This window comes from Saccopteryx leptura, chromosome 5 (genome assembly GCF_036850995.1).
Source record: "Saccopteryx leptura isolate mSacLep1 chromosome 5, mSacLep1_pri_phased_curated, whole genome shotgun sequence".
Lineage (NCBI taxonomy): Eukaryota > Metazoa > Chordata > Mammalia > Chiroptera > Emballonuridae > Saccopteryx > Saccopteryx leptura.
Genome location: NC_089507.1, coordinates 211,346,570 through 211,367,128, shown reverse-complemented (window position 1 = coordinate 211,367,128; position 20,559 = coordinate 211,346,570). Strand labels below are relative to the sequence as shown.

Below are 20,559 nucleotides of genomic sequence, written 5' to 3'. Positions count from 1 at the left end.
TGGGGGGATGACGTTAAGACTGAGCGTAGAAAGTATCAGTCTTTATCAGGGCCTTGCACACAGTAGGAGCTGACAAGTGGTAGCTGTTATCACAGGTTTCAGGCTTGACTCGGAGTTTCCTAACAATGGAAGGCAATTGGGGTTGGATCGTTGTGCAAAGAGACAGCTGTTCAGAGTGCCGGGTTGGTGTTTGATGTTCATAAATGAGCCCGAATCCTGTGGATAGTCTATACACAGGAAAGCAGCGTATTTACTAAATGAACTGGTCTTTGCAGGGAGCAGAGCAAGAAACATTGTTTCGCTATTGCCTGGGTGATAGAGGGGCAGGTCCTTGAGCTTTGCCAGTCCCTTTTAGATCTTAAGGAACAGCATCGTTTTTCAGATATTAAGACCAGCCTGGTCTCACTTTGAATTTCAGTCTCATCTACCTCAGTATCTCACGCACCGGCAGCAGGGCGCGGTGGTGTCTTCTCTGCTCCTTGTTTGCCCCTGGCGGTTTCGGGCTAGTACAGATGTTGTCTGGCATCAGGGCTCTCTGTATTACAGATGCCCCATGCTGGCTCTTTCTCCCCATTGGGCTTTTGGAGTTTCTCCTCTCCTGCAGGGCCCGCATGGCCTTCTTTCCTGGCATGGGCAGCCTCCCTCCAGCCCACTGTTTCTTATTCTTCCTCGGCTCCCCCAGCCAGTGGTCCCCTCCTCTCCACTCAGCCTCTTTCTGCTGGGGTACCTGGCCCAGCCGGGCCAGGCAGACATCTTGGGCAGGATTCTCTGAAGACCGCTCCAACCCTGCTTTCTCCCTTGGCTCCCGCAAAGCCCGTGTGAAGTGAGGTCTTCGCTTTGTGGCGCTCAGGAAGTATGGGTTGGTCTGCGGCTGTCTTCCGCCCAGACTGCCTCACACACACGTAGCCCTGCCAGCCTGTGCATTTTGCAGGTCTCCAAGCAGGGGTTGAAGCCCAGGCTCTGCGGCCTTCAAATCCAGGGCATCCCTGCCAGGCTCTCCCGGGCAGTCCTGTATAGTTCCTGTATAGTCAGAGCCTCGGGTAAAGGATAAGATTTCCCACGTCATCAGGCCCATGAGAAGTTCTCTTAAGTACAAAGTGGGCCTGGGGGGGGGGGGACATAGAGCGCCCCAGCAATTTTCTACCGATAAACCCTCCTTCACTAATCTCCCCCAACCCCAATCACTCAGGCGTGTGTCGAGGGCGAGCGGTGGGCTGCGTGTCTCAGGACTGTTTGCGTCCCTGTATTGGTTAGCTATTGCTAGAGTAGTGCTGCATAACCACCACAAAATCGGTGTAATGCAACCGTTAGCATTTGTTTCTTGCTCCTAAGTGTGTGAGTCAGCTGGGACCGCTCTGCTTCTGGGACTGAAGGGTCCTCCTGGGATCCGAGGCCTTAGCCAGGGCATGTTCTCATGGTGATGGCAGAAGCACCAGAGACCAAGCCTAATGATATACAAGCACATTTTGAGGCTCCTGCTTGCAAAAATATCTGCTGAAATTCTATTGGCTAGAGCAAGTCATATGACTGAGCTCAAAGCCTAGGGGTGGAAGAGTGCCCTCCCACCTTTGTGTCGGAAACGGTATCTGCATGGCAAAGGGCATAGACCCAGGGAGGAGCGGAGAATCTAGGTCAGTACTTCAAATTACTACCGTCCCCTCTCTTGGCTATATTGATTCAGAAAATACGCTTATCCTCAACACCTCCGCCAAAATGTCATCCAATCATAACATCCAGATCTCATGACCTATGTCAGGTCTAGATGGGTCTCCTCTTGAGCTAGTGACCAAAAATCTAAAGAGAAAGTTATCCCCCTCCCACACCCACCTCCCACATCCAGCACACATTGGTGACATTGGGACAGGGTATGTGCAACCCACACTCCTGTTCGGAAAGAGGGAGGAGGAATTCGGAGACTCACTGGGTCAGAGCAACGCTGACATCCTGCCAGGCAATGGGGGATGAGTACTCTAGGATAGGAAATTTCCCTTGATTAGGCCCCAGCTGCTCCCCGGGGGTTAACTCCATAATCCATTGTTCTCCCTGCCTCTTGGCTCTGCTCTCTGAAAGCCCTCCTTTTTCTGTCCCCTTTTTGGCCACTGCTGAAGAGAACACTGAAGAATGTGCCCTTCCTTCTGGCAGCTGAACAGCTTCCTTAGCCTGTGTTCTCCCTGAAGAGAGTTAGGGACCCCCCTTGTCGTTTCACATCTGCAATGGTCTCAGTCCCTTCGGCCTAAGTGAATCACAGTTTCCGCCACACACCTGCCTCAGACACTTTATGGGTTTTCTATGCATTTGATTCTACTTAATTCCATGTGCCCAAACCACACCCACAGTTATTTTCGAGTCATGCCGGTCTCTCTAAATTCAATTATGACTACTTTGGGTACCTCAGGCTTCTGTGGGGCCAAGCCCTTTAAGCTTTCTGGAAGGCCTTTTGAGCAGCTGAGAGTATCTATTAGATAATACCTCATTATTTTAGCTTATTCATAAAGGATGTTACAAGCACACCCTTGATTTGATCTGGTCCACATGTTATATCTTAATTGACCATGGCCTTGGTTTGCTCTTTGCCCTTTATCCTTGATTTGATATGTTAATTTGAGAATGATTTACTAGCAGGAGAGGCTGCAGCTGACAGATTTATTTGCCACTCAGCAAGTTCTGCGCCTTCTATAGTCCCTCTCTAAACACTCTCTATCTTATCCTGTGTCATTCCCTATTTCTTTTATAAAGTTTTTCTTTCTTAGAAGTCCTTAGCAAGTGCTGCCCAAACTTTTGCTTTCGGCATTTTGCCCAACTTTTGCTTTCAGCATTTTGCCCAAATCCGTGTACCCTTTTCAAGTCACTGTAGATTGACAGTTTTACCAAGTGTTTCATCTCTACATAAGATGGGTAACCATTCTTCAAGCCCACTGTAACATTATGCCTACTGCTCACTACTTGTTTCCAGAGCCAATGCTACATATTTTTGTTGCTAACACATCCCACCCTTGGTAGCAATTTCTGTTATCTGTCAGCTGTTACCACAATAACGCTGTGTAACAAGCAAGCACGTAATTTCAGTGGCACACAATAATATACATTTGTTCTCATTCATATGTGGTCAGGTGTCTGGTTCTGTTCTACATGTCTTTCGCCCTCCTCCTGGAACCAAAGGGTGCCCCTGGAATCACTGCCCTAGCCAGGGCATGCTTTCCTCATGGCGATTTGCAGAAGTATAAAAGGGCAGACACCACTTTGCAAGCGCATTTCAAGTCTCTGTCACATCTGCTCCTATTTGGTTGGTTGAAGTAACTCACATGAGTTCAAGGCCAAAGTCCAGGGAAATGCACTGCACCTTTTGTGGGAGAAGCTGCAGTTACATAGCAAAGGGCACGAGTTCAGGAAAGGACTGGGAATTGAGGCCCAGATTTCAGGCAGTCACAGCCCGCCCAGCCGCACAGCCTGCATGGGTGATTCAGCATCTGGCTGTAAGTGTAGGAACGTGCCGCTTCCATTATTCTCAATTGGAGCTTTAGTCCAAACACTCAAGACGGTATCACATAGCAACATCGTACACCTACCCAGACATGTGTGCCCATATGCACCTACTTACAGACATACGTAAAGTTTTGTACCCTCAGCCCTATATATGGTATGAAAACATACATAAAAACACATGCACACTGATATTCTCATCTGTATATATACTCTCTCCACGCACCTGCGCGCACACTTACATACATGAGTGTCTCCGAGGCCCATGCCACCTCCACAGCCAGGAGGACATCGTGCCTCGAGCAGTCTGAAGCCGCCACATCATTTCACTGCCCACGCCCATGTTTCCCTGGGCAGCCCTCCCTCCAGGTCTCCACAGCGACTGTGTACTTGCTCCTCTCTCCTCCACCCTCTGATCCCCTTATGCTCATAAAACCCATCTGCCTCGGGGGAAACCAGAGCTACCAGGTTTCAGATCTGCGCCTAGGGCCGCAGCTGGTCCAGCTGGTACCTTTGTGCCGGGTTAGAAAAGGGTGTTCCCCCTCCCCAGACACGTAACTACCATCTCTTGAGAATTGTCATGATGTACAATTTTCTACCAGAATAAGATCTTTTACTGCCATCTGCCAAAAATTTGTCACACTAAATATATCACTCAGTTATGTCTTTGTTGTGAATGGCACACCCCTTTATATGTGGCATCCTTAATCAGTGTAAAACTTGCCCAACCATACATGCCAGTCCTGCCCATAATCACCTCTCTCCATATAGAAACACACAGACACATCCTTGTTCAGCCACTGCCGCCCTTCTAGGGGTCACTCTGCTCAAAAGGCCACCCCCCTTTCCTTAGCGTCTGTCTCCAAAAAGCTAGCAGTCGGAGCCCATCCCCCAGCCACCACTGCCGAGGGCTGTCCTGGCCCCTAGTTGCTGCGGGGCATGACAGCTCTTTGTCACTCCCATACATAGACGCATAGGTAGGTGGGCGGATAGATGTGGGGGGTGGTTATTGAGATAGAGCCGTGAGGACATGCAGAATATGCACTGGACCCCTCAGGAGTGGCCATAGGCAGGGCATTGGAGTGCCCACTCACCCACCCACTCAGAACTGGCCATCTTCCCAGCTGCCAGTGCGGCTGCCGCCCCCTCTCGCCCTCCCCCAGTCTGACCCAGATTCCGCATTCCAGAAATAGCTCTGGCAGGTGACTGGCAGGCTGGGTCAGCTCCAGCTCGGATGTGGGGGAAGCAGCAGCTTGGCTGCATATACAGCCCGTCCTCAGCCAGAGAACCTACCTGGGAGAGGCCAAGGGGTGCCCTCATCCCTCCGTCCGCCTTGTCCTGCCTCCTCTGTCTCTGCCTCTGAGAAAGACGACGACAAAACCCTCCCTTCTGTGCCCTTTCTCTTCCTCTGCCCAACTCCCATTAGTGCCTGTTCTGCTCTCCTCCCTCCCTTTCTCCATCCCTTCTTCCAGTGTCTCCTCCCTTCCCTCTCTGCATCTCCCCCCACCATCTCTGCCTTCTGCCTGTCTCCCTCAGCTCTGTTTCTCCCTGCGCCCTCTGTCCCTGTCTTCCCTCAGTCTTTGGCCCTCCTCCCTCGCCAGCCTCCCTTTGTGTCTCTCCCACTCCTGCTGAATCACAGGGAGGCTGGGACATCACCCCAGGTGTGCTGCTGGTGAGCTGCTGGGTGGCAACCCCCGCTCCTGACAGCCGCACTCTGGCCCTGCACGTGCATGCCCACAGAGGTACGCGCACACAGGGGGTTACTCCAGGCTGAGTGGGGTGTTCCTGCCCTGGGAAGCACCCTGGTTCAGGGGCTGCGAGTTCTAGTTTCAGCTCTGCTTGTGGCTCTGGGCAGGTCCCAGCCCCTCCCTCTGCCTCAGATTCTCCATCTGATGTTGCAAAGCTTGTGTTGGGAGAGCCTTGAACACCTCTTTTCCAAGTCACCGAATGTGCTGTCCTCCCTTCTTCGTCCCCGCTACCCTCCCGCAGAAATCTCCCAGTTTCTTTTCTGATTCACTCCTCCATAGGCACAGGAAGGAAGGCTGACAAAATTCCTGTCGGCAGTCAACCGTCCCGTCAGCCTTGTCTTGAAGCCGTATCCCAGGTGTAGCCTTCCGCAACCTCTGCTTATTACACCACAGGCTCCTGTCCAACTGGACACTCCAACAGCCAGAGTGTGAGGGCTGAGAGGAACCCCAAAGGCCATCATGTCCAGAGACTCAAATAGACTTCAAGTCACGTGTCATCCCTGATCCTTGAGGCTCAGGACTGAGATTTAGTTAAGCTGAGAAGTGTGCCACCGTCCATTGATTAGCGATGTCTGCCATGACCAGGATAGTTGCACGTGGTATGATGATTAGGACATGCGCCTTGCAACCAGATAGCATTTTTCACTGAGTAGATGTTTACTGATCACTTGCAATGGGGCAGGCTGTGCCCTAGGCACCAGATACCTCAGTGAACAAAACAGGAACCCCTGTCTTCATGGAGAGGACATGGTGGGGTAGGCAGACAACACAATAAGCATAAAATAACACAAGTATATATGGTTTATTGGAAAGTGGCACAGGCAAGGGGTCCTGTGAGTGCTGTCAGGGGAGGGGTGTTACAGCATAAACGAGGTCGCTAGGGTAGAACTCACTGAGAAAGATGTTTGAGCAAAGACTTGGAGGAAGTGATGGCACCAGAGCCGGGGAAGTACGCCAGGCAGGGGAGGAGTGCTACAAAGGCGCTGAGATAGGCGGGTGCCTGGCGTGGCTGGGGCAGAGCAAGACACGGTCAGGCTCACCTGCAGAAGCCCCCTGAATTTTTCTAAGTAAATCAATTTGAAGATAAACCCTAAGTAAATAGTACATGTGCAGCATAGAATGAAGGAAGCTAATGTTTTCAAAGTCTTAGGACTATACCTGGCCCAATACCCCTCAGTTGTTATTATGCCTTTAAGCAAAAATCAGGGCAGTAGTGTCGAAACACTGTATCCTCTTCAGTATGATTCTTTCCTCTCTTATTTATTTACTTACTACAAAAGTTATATTTTAAATATATAATTTCTTATGAAGTAGATTTTATACAATTGAGGCTGCAAATTGAAAGTGTTTTTTTCCACAAAATAACTAACACATTATCACACTCTTAGTTCTTTCATGAGAGAGTAACATGAAATCATGTGTAGAAAATTAAATGGCAGTCTAAAGCTAATTATTAACACAAGTCAATAAATTTATGTAAAATCTTATTACGAGAAAATGCATAAAACGCTAGTGAAAGTGAAACTTAAGTGAATTGTGCTAGAGAATGTTAAACATTCTTTTTAGTAGGTTTACTTTATATTCATACTGCAGTTGGCCCAACACGGTTATCACCATCAGACACTTCAAAATTTCGTTTGATTTTCCCCTAAAATGAAAAAGGACTCTCTGTCACTGTAAAAAAAATTAAATAAAATAAGAACAGATTGGAGGTCCAGTTTCAGTACACTGGAACTCTCCCATTCCGCTCTTTATTTCATAAAACACTTCATTTAGCCACTCAGGAAGACTTATTTTCTTGTTATCAACTTGGGTCCAAATCAATGTCCTGTATTCAAATTTTCCAGCCTGTCCAATCTATTCACTTGACAAAATACTGGAAGCTGATTTCTTCTTTTTGTCTTCCTGCCCTTTCTGGCTTTTTGTTTGTTTTTCTTGAAAATATCTGGGTCCTGGGCCATTCTCTTTTCTTCCTCCTCTGTTGCATTATTTTCTTTGATCTGCTCCTGCAAAATCTTGTGATTTATATAACCCCTTTTGGGAGGCTGGGCACCAACGTGAGGGCCTGTCTCGTTTCAGGACTCTTCCCTCTCCTTTTCCACAAACCATGATCCCAAACCAACGCGCCTCCGACCAAGTCTTTCTAGGTTAAATTCTTGTATCCACATCTTTCTCAGAGATACTAGTTTTGGTCTTTGTGTTCTCGTCTTGATCGGGCTTCTGTTTTATTTCTGCTGTGGTATTCCACCACTGCTACTTGCTCCCTGTTCTTCAGGGCGAATCTCAGGGGAGAAGGAGGGACCTGGGAGGGCCAGGAGGCTAGCAGGCAGTGACTGATGGACTTAGGTAGCACCTACTGCACTTGCTCTCCAGGGCACCGTGTGTGCAGGGTTTATTATGACAAGGAGGAAGCGAAGGCGCAGGGAAGTTGAATGTGCATCCAAGGTCACACAACCCTCCAGAGGCTGAGCCTGGATTCAAACCCAATCTGGGGGGCTCCGGATGAAGACAGCGAAGTGAGGCTGAAGCAACGGGGACACTTAAGACATACAGTCATTAGTACCTGAGGTCTAATGTGACCCTACAGGGCTGAAAAGACCAGCTCAGGCTGCTTGTGCTGAGTCTCAGTTTCCCCAAGTAGCGGCGAGATGGTCATAGTGGTAAACGGGTGCAAACTCTAGGGATCTTCCTCCCGCACGGAGCATGCGTCTGGTTCCAGCTGGAACCGGTTAGGCTGGGAGGGTTGAGGGGCGGAGCCCCTCTACCCTGTGCCCAAGCATGCGCGTGCATACGTGGGCGCGCGCTCCCTTTCACAGTTGGTGGAATCAAGCCGGTTTGAGAGCCCCGTGCGCGTGCGCACCAGCCCTCTTGCGCGTGCGTGGGTGACGGACCAAGGCCGAACAAGCTGCGCGCGTCCCCGCCGGCCCCAAGAGTCCCCGGCAACGGGTACGCGCGCGGCTGACGCGGAGGGCGGGGCGAGGCGGGGCCAACGCGGGGCTTTAACCCAGAGGCCCCGCCCCTCAGGCGTACAAAACCGGAGCCTCGGGCCGGGCCGCGTGAGGGAGGAGGGTGAGTGCCCGCCGCTGGCCGCCGCTGCCGCCAGCCGGCCCGTCACTCCGTCGGTCTGTCCGGTCCACGTCGTCGCTGCCGCCTCCTCAGCCCGGACGCCCGGGGCCCGCCCAGAGCCGCCCGGAGCAGCCGCGGCCCCGCGAGGAGACGGGCGCCGCCCCCGCCCGGCCCTGTCCCCGCCCTCCTCCCCGTCTGTCCACCCGTCTGTCCGTCAGTCCACCCGCCCGCTCGCGCTTCCGTCCTTCTGTCTGGCCACCGGCCCTCGGTCGTCTCCCTGCTCCGCCCGCTTTGTCTCTGCCGGCTCGCTGTCTCTTTGTCTCTGCCCTCGCGCTGCCTCTCCCTCGCTGCCCACCTCGGGCCCCTCGCCGGGCTCCCCACCCCCAAGCCTCCCTTCCTGGGCGCCCCCAGACTCCGAGACCCCCCTCAGAGCGCCCCCACGTTTGGGGGCCCTCTCCGGAACACCGTCCACACCCCTGCTCCCCTGCGCTTCCCGCACATCCTTTGGGGGCCCTGCCTTCCATCTGTACCCCAGACTCCAGGGGTCTTGCCTCCTCTTAGCCCTCATTTCCTCGGGATTTTCCTTCTTTGGGTGTCCCCCCCTATACACGGGGGTGTCCGAGATCCCTCGGCGTCTCCTTGGGACCCCAGAGCTCCCCAGTTCCCCGACCGACTTCATCCCTCCCTCCCTACCTCCCTCCCCTGGTTTGTCGTCTGTCGCTGTCTCTCCTTGTTCTCTTTCAAGGCCTCTGCCCCCCATTTCTGAGTGGGGATCCCCTGCTTTGCTTGCCCTGCCCCTCTCTGCCTCTCTCTGCCCCTCTCCGCCCCATTTGTCTGGTTGGTCTCCCCGTTCCGTGTCTCTTGCGCTGAAGGCCCCTTTTGAACCTGTCCCTGTACCCAGGGCTCCTGGCCTCCTTGCTTCTCTGCCCTGGTCCTCCGTCTCCCCTTCTCTCTGCTCCTCTGTCTCTCCCTCTCCCCTTTCTGCCTTGGCTGGTCTCTGGGTCTCTGACCCCCATCCGGCCTCATGGCTTTGTGTCTGGAGCTCTTGAAGCAATGTGAGTGGTGGGGTGTCTGGGTCGGGCCGGAGTCTGCCTGCAGGCTGGCCGCGGCTGAGGCTCCAGTGGGGTTGGCGCTGGGGCGCGGGCTGGCACTGGGGCAGGAGGCTCTGGGCCTCCCAACAAAGGGGGCAGGGAGGGAGGGGCAGGGCTGGCTGGTGGAGCTGGCAGTGGGGCGGCCTTCCTGCTCTGAGGCTTCTGCTTTAGTTGCTTGAGTGTGTGAAGGGTGTCACGGGCTGGGCGTCCCTGCCCGCTTGGCCCTGCATGGCCTGGCACTTCGTGATCGCTTGTGGGCAGGCCTGGGCTATTTTGGAGCCGGCAGGATGTGATATCACTTGGGCGTTTATTTAGACCCGGCTGGGGGTGGGGGCTGCGTTCTTGCCAACTTGAGTAATGAAATTTTGCAGGGGGGTGCGGCCTCTTAGGCAGCTGGGCCTTGGGGTTTGGTGCCAGAAATTTGCAGGCCATCAGACCCGGCAGGTGAACAAGGGTCTGGCTGAGACTCTTAGTGAAGATGAGGGAAGAGAGGAGTTTTTCTTCATCTGACCCCCCTCGAGTATTGGGTTTGGTGGTATGAGACTCCTGGGCCCTTGGTTCTGCCAGCTTGAAGCTGTTACCTGGAGTGAGACCCTCAACCTCTCCAAGCCTCAACTCCCCCATCAGATGAAACATCTCTAGATAGCCTTTGTGAACTGTCACCCTGTCTTTAATCTGAACCCCCAAAGAGGGAGAGCAGCTTTCCCAGGGTACACAGTGAGTTCTTGGCATGGCTGGGACAGGAGTCAAGGCCCAGGAAACCCTGTCCAGAATTCTTTACCCTCCACTCCACTACCACCTAGTTATTCAGGAATACACCTGCCCCCAGGACAGGGCAGGAAATAGGCCACCCCTTATTTATGCCCTGATTCCTGCCTGCTCTTTGTCAATTTGGAAAGATAGGCAGATGTGCCTGGCTGGGTGTCTGTGCTGGGGAGCAGTTGGATTTTCCACGTTCCATCCCATTGTTGTTTAAGGGTGGTCCCTGCATGGCCCATGGCATTTGAGAATAGTCATTTTGTAGTTGTAAGCTCTGATTGCTCTTCCTGCTTCCCTGTGGGGTGGTGAGACAAAGTATTGAGCTGAGAGAGGCCCCACAGACAGCGGGGGTCTGCTTTTGAGAAGCCTAGGATGTCCCAGAACTTTTGAGGAAGAGACAAGATCTGCTATTATAGCCTCGTTGTCTTAGAGATGAAGCCCAGAGAGGCCAGGAACACACAAATGGTCAAGCCAGGACTCCTGGGTACTGTTCCATGGCATTGCCTCTGAGGAGGTCACTGTCAGGGCTGGTGTCACCTGCCCACTGGTGTATAATGACAATCTCTAACACCCATTGACCTCTTACTATAGACCTAAGCTCAGCACACTACACAGACTACTCGCAATCCGGAGAATGGGCTTACTTGTTGGCCTAGAAGTGAGACCACTTTCCCTGTAGGCTTCAGCTTCCGTATCTGTAGAATGGGAGTGATAATCCTTGTCCTAAAACTGGTTCTGAAATCGTGGCATCCCTAAAGAAATCCTTTGAGGCAGAATGCCAGGGTTCTGTGCCTGGCCCTGATGCTGTGTGACTTCAAACGAGTCTTCCTCTCTGTAATTTTCCTTCTGAAAAATGATAGCGTTGGGCATGGAAGCCCAGCTCTGACAGTTGAGGATTCTAAGGTAGTGCAGAGGTCGCCTGTTGTCCCTACATCTCATCTTACCTGTGAAAATGTGTTTGATCGCCGGATAAGAGGGAGACTGGGCTGAATGCTGCCAGGTGCGTGCCGACGATGTACTGTGGGACTTTGCAGGAGAGAGGCTCTGTCTGGGCAGAGGGATCAGAAAGGAGGCCAGGAGAAGGCAGTGCTTGAGCTGGGCCTCTCTCCTAGGCACGTTCTGCCTCTTAAACAGAGATATTGCAGGTTCACTTGCAGACTTCCACAATAAAGCAAGTTATCGTCTTTTTGCTGGTAGAGAGTCTTGCCTTCAATTTGTAAAAACCCATAGTATTTTTGACGTGCAATAAAATGAGCTATGCCTGTCCACAGTTTTCCAGAGAGGAGAAATAGTGTGGATTCTAGAACCACTAACACCTGGCTTTAATCCATCTCCATCACATCACTCACTGCCTGTGTAAGCTTGCTTGGCCATGTTACTTTCTTTGAGCTTCAGTTCCCTCATCTGGACTCAAGATAGTCATATTTAAATTGCTGGATTATCATGGGAATTAAGTGAGATTATATAAGAAAAATACCCAGTACATAGTAGGCACTTAATAAATGTGAACTTTCACCTCCTTATAATGTCTGGATCACTTTTCTTGTGAGAACAAGACAGATGCTCACCGTCTCCTCCCACCCCCTGTGGTTGGGGTTCTGGTAACAAAGACAGCACCTTCTGGCTGTTCTAATAAATAATATTAATACTCTACGCTCTCACTTGCTGTGTGAGGCATTGTGTAATAATCTGCCAGACTTTTCTGACCATTGTTCCTCACAAGTCCTAGGAGGAAGTTGGAAGCTGGAGCAGTTCTCCTTCTCACAGGTGAAAGAAGAATAGGGGGACCAGAAAGGAACGGGGACCTGCTCGGGTGCCACAGTGCGGCTTTGTTGGGGCAGGCTTGAGCTGAAGACTTGACTTTTCTTTCCCCAGAGCCCATAGTTTGCTCCGAATTGGATGCTTTTGCTGGGAGCCTACCCCTTAGGCCACTTTCTCTGGTTCTGGCATTGATCCTACAAGAAGGGTTTGTTTAACATTTCCCCAGCCTCTGAGCTCATCTCAGATGTCACCGTGACTAAGTGGAGGCTGAGTGGGGATGGGACTGAGTCACCACCTTCCCTGGTCTTCTCATCCTGATCAGCAGCCGGACACACCCAGAGCGCTACTGAGTGAGAGCCGCTGATGGGAGACGCCACACAGGACAGGCTTTCCTCCAGTACTCAGACGGGCTCAGGACCGTCTCCCTCTTACTGCCCTGGGCTCCGAGGGCAAGGCTTCAGTGGTGGCTCCATATGTTTGTTTGTTTGTTTGTTTGTTTTTATAGTTTAAGGTGCACAATTCAAGAGGAAATCTTTTTATTTTAGATTTTATTCATTTTTAGAGAGAGGGGAGAGAGAAAGTAAGGGGGTAGGAACAGGAACCAAATTCCCTATGTGCCTTGACCAGGTAAGCCTGGGGTCCCGAACTGATGACCTTAGCGTTCCAGGTCGATGCTCCATCAACTGTGCCACCACAGGTCAGGCTCCATGTGTTTTTCTTGGCTTCCCAGGGGTCGGGGAGCACAGGCCACACTGAGCAGTGACTGGCTCCTTGGCTGCTCGGAGCCGTTATTGTGCTGTACCCTCCCTCTGCGGTGCTCTCCCCTTTGAGGCCCGCGTTGTCAAATGTCACCTCCTCTAGAAAGTCCCTGCTGCCTCTGGAGTCAGACTGAATCTAGCACCAGGTCCATTCTTGCTGAAAGTATGACCTTAGCAGGACACTTTACCTCTCTGTGCCTCAGTTTCCTCATATGTAAAACTTAGGTTCCTCGCCTTTATAAAGTTCAGGTGCCTAAGCTCCATCCCCAGAGATTCTCGTTTCGCAGGCCTGGTGGAGGATTGAGGTTTTGAAACCAGCGTTCTGGAAGAGTCTGATGCTGAGAGGCTTTGGGCTACAGTTTGGGAAAAGCTGAACTGAGAGTTTTTTGTGTTTGTATAACAGCTTGGCTTGTCCTTACTGTATGGCCTTGGATGGGTCAACTTTCTGTGCCTCAGTTTTCTCCCCTGTCAAATTGGGATGGAAATACCTACCTCACAGGTTGCTGTGAGGATGAGAGCCCGTGTAGTAAGAGCCTCTCAAGAAATGGGAACCTGTCTGCTACCCTGCTGTTCACTGGGCATCAGGGGCTGGGCTGAGCAGTTCATGGCGTTAGCTCCCTGCATCCCATGATCCGGGTACCAGTATCATCCCCGTTTCACTGGGGAGGAAGCTGGCCCCTCGTTTTTGTCTGTCCGGACAGGATTGGTTGTTTCCCGAAGCCAGTCACCCTTCCCGTGCTTCCCCCTGGCTGGAGACACTGTCACACCTGGCCAGGGTGAAGCCTGCGCGGTTGTCAGCAGGAATTGAATGAGATGGTTGAGGAGCGGCATGGGCGCCTCTCAGGTTCCAGGTTCCCGGTTCCCGTCCTGGCTATGGCTGCCTCCTTTTCCTCAGCCTGTGTTGGAATCAGCTGGTTCCTCACCCACCTTTTCCAGGGAACCAAGGCTACCTTAGAGGCCAATAAAATCTGTATTCTAGAGCTAAGAGGTTGTTTTATGTTCATACTAAGAAAGCAGGGAGGTGGCAGACAAGGACAGGCCTAGGACCCCAGAGCAAGACCATGCCAGGGCCATAGCCCACCCTCCCGATTCTCCCTCATTTCTGTCAACAGCTGTCCCCAGGAAAAACTGGAGCACCGAGGTCGGGTTTGGCCACTGAACAGTTTCCTGACGGGACAGAAGCAAGGGAAGTGACCCCAAGTGGGCAGAGCTAGACTCAGCTCAGCCTGGAGCTGAACTGAGTTTGGAAAACCTCTTCTGATCGGGAGCCTGCGCTCCCAGCCCTGAGCCAGGCTCTCGGGATGGGAAAGAACTGACAGACCCACAGCCCCTGGGAACCTATGGTCTCACAAGAGAGACAAGGCTACAATTATGAGAGACTGTGTGACAGTCTGTAATTAAGCGTCTGCTGAGGGAAAGCATTGTCTGAAAAGGAAGAAGCGAGTGTGAGCCAGGGGAAACGAGTCCTCTTAAAGGGGGCTGGATTCAGAGAGACAAAGGGTGGGGCTGGCAGTTCAGGGAATGGTTTGTACAAAGTCAGGTGCGGAGGCGAGAGGGTAAATACGTGTTTGGGGAAAGAGTAGACTAGTTTTGCTGATGCATCAAGGCGATGTATGAAAACATCTGGGAGGGGCTGGGAGGTTGTAGGCAGTGTTGAGCATCAGCTGAAAAGCTGAGGCTTTGGAGAGCCGGGGAAGATTTTAGAGCAGGGCTAGTACAACTGGAGGGTGTTTTCAAGAAGGTGAATCAGGCTGGAATTGGTGTGAATGAAAGCGAGGACAGAGAGGAAGATTGCGGGCATCCAGATGGCAGAGGAGGGCGAGGCTCGAGTGGAGCCCGTGGGAATGGGAAGGGCCGGTTGGGATAGCAGAGGATGTGTGTTCCTCTCTGAGCACAGCTCAGCTGGGTCGTGATGGGCCGGAGAAAAGATACTGGGTGTTGGCGCTCTGGGGCAGGGAATAACAGTCTGAGCACATTGCTGGTACACCTGCTCAATGCCAGGCTCTGTGCCAGGGCCTCCACGGGTGCTCTCACGAAATCCTTACAACAAGCCTGAGGCAGGTGGACTTCCCGCCTCCGTTTTACAGATAAGGAAAGGTGGCTCAGAGCCAAGGCTGACTGTCTGCAAACCCCGGCTTTTCCCACAGTTCAGCTTTGCTTCTTGGAAAGGAAACTCCTACTTGTAGGGCTCCAGGAATCTGAGCCTTCTTGCTCCTTGACCTGGGGACACACAAATACATCCCCTAAAGCCCACAAACCCTGCTTTCTGAAAATCCGGAAGGGTAGGGCTGCCAGCTTAGAGTTTCTCCAAGGGGGGAGAGGGAAGTGAAGGGCCTTCACATCAGCAGTTTTACTCGCCAGGCTGTGAGCAGCCTCTATAGTTGGGCCTCATATATGTCTGGTCCAACAGCGGGCCAGTCCATGACTGGCCACATTGGGATGGATTCTCAGCTAGCCCCACCAAGAGGGTATCTCCTGGTCTAGCCAGAGTGTTACCAGCAAAGGCAGGAAAGGACTTGTCCCCAGGTGCCCTCAGCACAGGAGCGCCGGGTGATGGAGCCCAGCTCCCATTTCTCAGGCTGCAACCAGGGATACCCTTTGGGAAGAGGGGAGGGGAAGTGGACTGGTACTTACCAAGTGGCTGCATGGAAGGCCACAGTGGTTAGTCCACTGTGCAGCTAGAACGCGGGAAGACTTGGCAGTCATTCTCTGTGTGCCCCTGAGCGGGCCTCGGCCTCAGGCCGTGAAGCAGGGAACAAGAGGCAGTTGGCCTCACCCCACTCCTCCCTTGCCTCCAGTCAACACCCCCAGGATCCATAGGCCAGTTTACTTGGGCAAATGCTCTGAGCCAGGCTGTGTGCAGGGTGCGATTGTAACTGCACCCATGTTTTGCAGACCAAAATCTGACAGAGGCTTTGATGAGGGATTTTTTTGCTCCTTTGGAGCACACACAGCCTGAGAAATATCATTAGACATTGTAACAGGGGACTGGAACAACCTGTGCTGTCCCTTTCACTTGATTAATGCTTTACTCTTTGCCAATGCTTTCTTACAAACTTGATCACTGTCCTGTACATTCGTTCTTTTTATTTTGTAGATGCTTAATATTTGTTTAGCTTATTTGCAGAACACTTTTATCCATCTTAGCTCAGTAGATCCTGGGAGATCATTACTATTCTTGTCATCCACGTTTTCCAAAGTGACTTGACCAAGGTCACTCTGGGATTCATGGGCTGAACTGCTCATTTATTTAGCAAATATTTATTAAGTGCCTGCTATGTACCAGGTGGTGGGCTGGCCCTGAGGATACAGGGGCAAGCAGAGCTGTCTTAGAGACTTAATATTTGACCTCCCAGAGTCCACAGTACCACCGAGGTCTAGCCAGGATTCACCCCAGCGCTCCTGAGCTCTCCACCCCAGGCTCCTCCCACTGTAGGCCCCTATACTTTGGGCTTGTGGCTTAGATCTAGACTGTTGTAGCCTATGAGCCCTCAGCCTGGAGCCCAATGGTAAAACAAGCCAAAGCTGCAGGTCTCTGCAAACTGAACTTCCAAAGTGACAAAAGAGGTCTTCAGTAATGACTTAATTATTAACAAGAAGGTGAGGAAGGGCATCTCAACAAAAGGCCATCTGCTCTTTCTTCGCCAGAGGAAGTCGCCCAAAGGCTGCTGTACTGAAGATCGTGGCCTGAGTTTTCTGCAGCCCCCAAATATTTGATTACAGTCTGCACAGGTGTGGAGCTCTGTGACCATGTGCTGAGCTGGAGACCCTCCCTGCCTACTTTAATATTAAATGAATTGAAATAAAGGCAGATCCTAGGATATCAGATCTACGGAGGACTCTGGCCCAACCCCCTCACTTCCCATGAGTGGGACCAAAGCGTAGGATGGTAAGGGACTCGCCAGGATCACATACTGAGAGACATTCCTTCCCCTTCGTCCATCTTACCAACCTTGACTCTCTCTTTCCCCAGTTCTTCAAGTAGGAACCCCTTCCTCTCAGCTGTACCTGTTCCACATTCAAAGCCCTCTTCAGATCCTTCCTGTGACTTGAGCTCAAGTTTTTCCTGAGTCTCCTCTGACATTTTCCCCACGCCCAGAGCCCGCCGGTGCCCGGGCTGCGCCTGTCTGCTTTGGGAGGCTGACCGCCCGTTCTGCACGGCTATGCCGGCAGTCCTTGAGGACACGTCAAAATCCAGGTGCCTGGGCTCTGGCCCCGCAGAGTCTGATGCCTGAGATCTAGGGGGAGGCTTCTCTGGGTGCATTTTGCTGGAATTATTTTTGTTTATAAAAATTATATTTTTATTGAAAAGGCATACATTTCAGACTTTGTAGAAAAAGCCCAGTGAAAAATTAGTGTCTCTCCCACCTAGGGTCCTAGATAACCTCTATGAACAGTCTTGATGTTTCCTTCCAGAAATACTCTGCATATGCAGGCAGCTATATCAATAACTTCTCTTTTTATTCCACAAACTGGCATGTTCTCTGCCAACTATTCTATGTTGTCTTCGCACAAGTCTGCCTCTGCTGAAGGTAATTCCCACGGATGCGTCACCAGCGGTTTCCCAGCCCTCTTCTCAGGGTCAGTCAGGTTGTTCTCGGTCTTGCTGCTGTGACCAGCACTGCATCAAACCCCATCCCCACCAGCCTGTGTGCATGTGCGTGTGTGTGTACTGGTGGCAGCCTTGACTAGTGGAATTGCTGTTTCAATGAGTCTGTGCAACTCTAATTTTCAAATTGCCTTCCTTTGCATTTTGAAAATGTATATAAAGTGGTACCTTGAGATATGAACAGACCAACATACGGATTTTTTAAGATACGAGCTGCGACTCGGTCCATATTTTTGTTCGAGATCCAAACGAAATTCCAAGATACGAGTCATGATTCGGGAAGCTGCCACTAGTTGGCACGTTGGCGCATGGGTTCAGTATCAGCAGTTTGATATATGAGTTGACTGACTTACAAGCTCGGTTACAGAACGAATTAAATTCGTATCTCATGGCACCACTGTATTTTGAAGTGCCCTTCTCCTACCCCTTCATTTCCTTGGTTAAGAATCACTATTCTGCCTGACCAGGCAGTGGTGCAATGGATAGAGCATAGGACTGGGATGCAGAGGACCCAGGTTTGAAACCCCAAGGTCTCCGGCTTGAGCACACGGTCATCCAGCTTGAGCGTGAGATCATAGACATGATCCCATGGTCACTGGCTTGAGCAAGGGGTCACTCGCTCTGCTGTAGCCCCACCCCTACCCCCATCAAGGCATATATGAGAAAGCAGTCAATGAACAGCTAAGGAGAAGCAAAGAAGAATTGATGCTTCTCATCTCTTTCCCTTCCTGTCTATCCCTGTCTGTCCCTCTCTCTCTGTCTCTCTGTCACAAAAAAAAATTACTATTCCCACCCAGCCCAGAGAGGGTAAAGGGTTGGCTGGTGTCACTCAGCAGTCCTCAGCCACGAGGTTGCTGCAGAGTCAGGTGGGGATGGGAAGGAGTGAGGAATGAAGGGAAGAAACGGGCCAGGAGTGATGCCAGGAATGGGGGAAGGGGACTCTGTTCCAGGTGCCTTGGGACCTGTTTGTGAACTGGTCTCCAGGGAGAGGTGTCCCGCCTCCCATGCCACACCCTCCTTCCTGAACTTCTCTGGCTGTGCTGCACCTGCTTGGCAACAGCGAGGCTGGTGAGCTCTGTCATCCAGCAAACACTGACCGAGCTCCTGAATACAGGGACAGCTCAGCTGCTGTGTCCCTGCCTTTCCCGGTCACCAGGCTAGGAAGACTAGATAAACCAGCCAGTGGGAAGATCCCATAAAACAGATGACAGTGAGCCTGACCAGGCGGTGGCGCAGTGGATAGAGCATCAGATTGGGATGCCGAGGACCCAGGTTCGAGACCCTGAGGTCGCCAGCTTGAATGCGGGCTCATCTGGTTTGAGCAAAGCTCACCAGCTTGGACCCAAGGTCACTGGCTTAAGCAAGGGGTTACTCGGTCTGCTGAAGGCCCGCGGTCAAGGCACATATGAGAAAGCAATCAATGAACAACTAAGGAGTCGCAATGCACAACGGAAAACTAATGATTGATGCTTCTTATCTCTCTCCGTTCCTGTCTGTCTGTCCCTGTCTATCCCTCTCTCTGACTCTGTCTCTGTAAAAAACAACAACAACAACAAAGAAAAACAGATGACAGTGGTCTTAACACTGTGCCAGGTGCCTTGAGGTTAGCAGAGAGGCTGAAGTTTGGACTAGTCCTGAGTGCCTACTGTCAGTCTTAGCAGATGGCCTGTTAGCCTCAGGCAGGGATTTGGGGCAGTTATGGCTGTCTCCTCTTACTGTGTGGAGACAAGGTCAGGGTGGTTGGTGCCTAGGGGCTTCCTGAATGTTCTCTGCTGCAGAAGGCTGGGACTCTTGGTCCACTCAGGTAGGAGACCAGGAGGTTCTCCATACTGCAGCCAGTTTTGCTTCCTCTAAGCCACCGGGAAGGCCCTTTCGTGTCTGCCATGGGTCATTTCACAGTCCTCGGTGGTGGCAGGAACAAGGAAGGGGAAGTTCTATCACCTTTCAAGTTTAGAACGACATTTAAAATCACCAGCCTAGTTCTTTCCTCTCGTGTTATCAATGGGGAAGCTGAGGCCTGGAATTTAGGGCATCCTCCCAAATTTCCCAGTGAGTCGTCAGCCTGACTGGGATGAGAAGCCAGGTGTTCAACCCTCTGGGCTCTCGACTCTCAGCATCTTCCCCATATCGTCCCAGGCTTTAGTTTCACTTTGGGGTTAAAAACCAAAGTGAAAGAAAAAGGCGAAGCAGGAAGCAGCTGCTTCAGATGCAGCCCAGGCTGGGGCCGGTGCTGGGAGACCCGGGCTGAGCTGGCCTCACTAGTAGGGGGCAAGATTTGCCCCCTGTGGCTCCCACCCTCATTCTGAAGCCCTGGCTTGGTGGCAGGTGGGGCCCCGAGGGAGAGGCGCCAGGCTGCAGCCAGGCGGTGGCGTTCTGGCCCGCTGCTGTCTGGGAGACAGCCAGTCCAACGGGTTCCTGGTGCAGTCAGCCTCACCTGGGTGTGGCCCCAGGTGGGGAGTACTGCCTTTTAAACTCCGTCCTTCCGGAGCGGGGCTCAGCTGGAGCTGGGAAAGAAATCCTGGCCCTCTGAATCCAGCTCTCAGGACAGTTCCACTCTCCCTGAAGGTAAGAGCTGGTGCCATGTCTCCACCAGGAAGACTGAAACTTCGCCACTGTAGGCCCTCACCTCAGCCCCTGGTAATTTTTCTTAAGGACCCAAATAGCTCAACAGCCTTTTCTCCCAGTCCAGTTGTCCCAGTCCCAGTCCCAGTCCCAACCGCAGGGACTTGGAGAGAGGGCAGGGATGGGCGAGCAGGAGCCATGGCTTCCTGCTGTGTTCATAGGTGCCCTAGCAAGGCCCTTTCCAACTGGGGACCTAAGATCCCCCAGGTGCAGAAGGGAGTTCTTTCCAGCTCTGCTATTCAGTGGAATCCCGGTTGGTCCCTTGGCAGCTAGTAGCATAATGAATGCCTGGTTTAGTTGGCTTGAGAATTTCAAAGATTAGCTGTTATCTAACAAGCTGGGGTCTTAAGTTCCTGTTTCTCTGTGCTTTTTCTAAGGAAAGTCTCGGACTTGCCAAAGCAGATATGGTATCAATGTTGTTGCTTCAAGAAATATGATTTTTGTGTACTTCTTTTCTCCTGTCAACAATCACAAGGTCCCCAAGCACAAAACTGGTTTGGTTCAGGTCCGCTCCCTGACGGCACACGCTGCGCACACAGTAGGTGATCTGAAAGTTGCTGAAGGACTGAATTTACAACCCACACCTAGGCATGTTGCCCCCGGGAATGTAGAAAGCCGGCATCTATAAAGCCCAAGCGTGTACAGCCGAGCCAGTCACAGCGAGA

At 52.0% G+C, this 20,559-nt stretch overlaps 1 protein-coding gene and 1 pseudogene across 2 annotated transcripts in view; one reads left to right on the top strand and one right to left on the bottom strand.

Annotated features, from left to right (window-relative positions):
* The window catches only part of DLGAP4 (DLG associated protein 4), a 175,422-nt gene that overhangs the window by 120,477 nt on the left and 34,386 nt on the right, over positions 1–20,559 (top strand). Inside the window, exon 1 of one of the 2 annotated variants that reach the window (XM_066383919.1) lies at positions 8,308–9,349. The exons of the other annotated variant lie outside the window; for it this stretch is intronic. Within the exon in view, the coding sequence (XP_066240016.1) occupies positions 9,319–9,349 (31 nt within the window). The 5' untranslated portion in view covers positions 8,308–9,318. Of the gene's footprint in view, positions 1–8,307; positions 9,350–20,559 lie in introns of those variants that run through there. 2 annotated transcript variants of the gene reach the window in all.
* Positions 6,777–7,884, bottom strand: LOC136405665 (uncharacterized protein C1orf131-like; annotated as a pseudogene).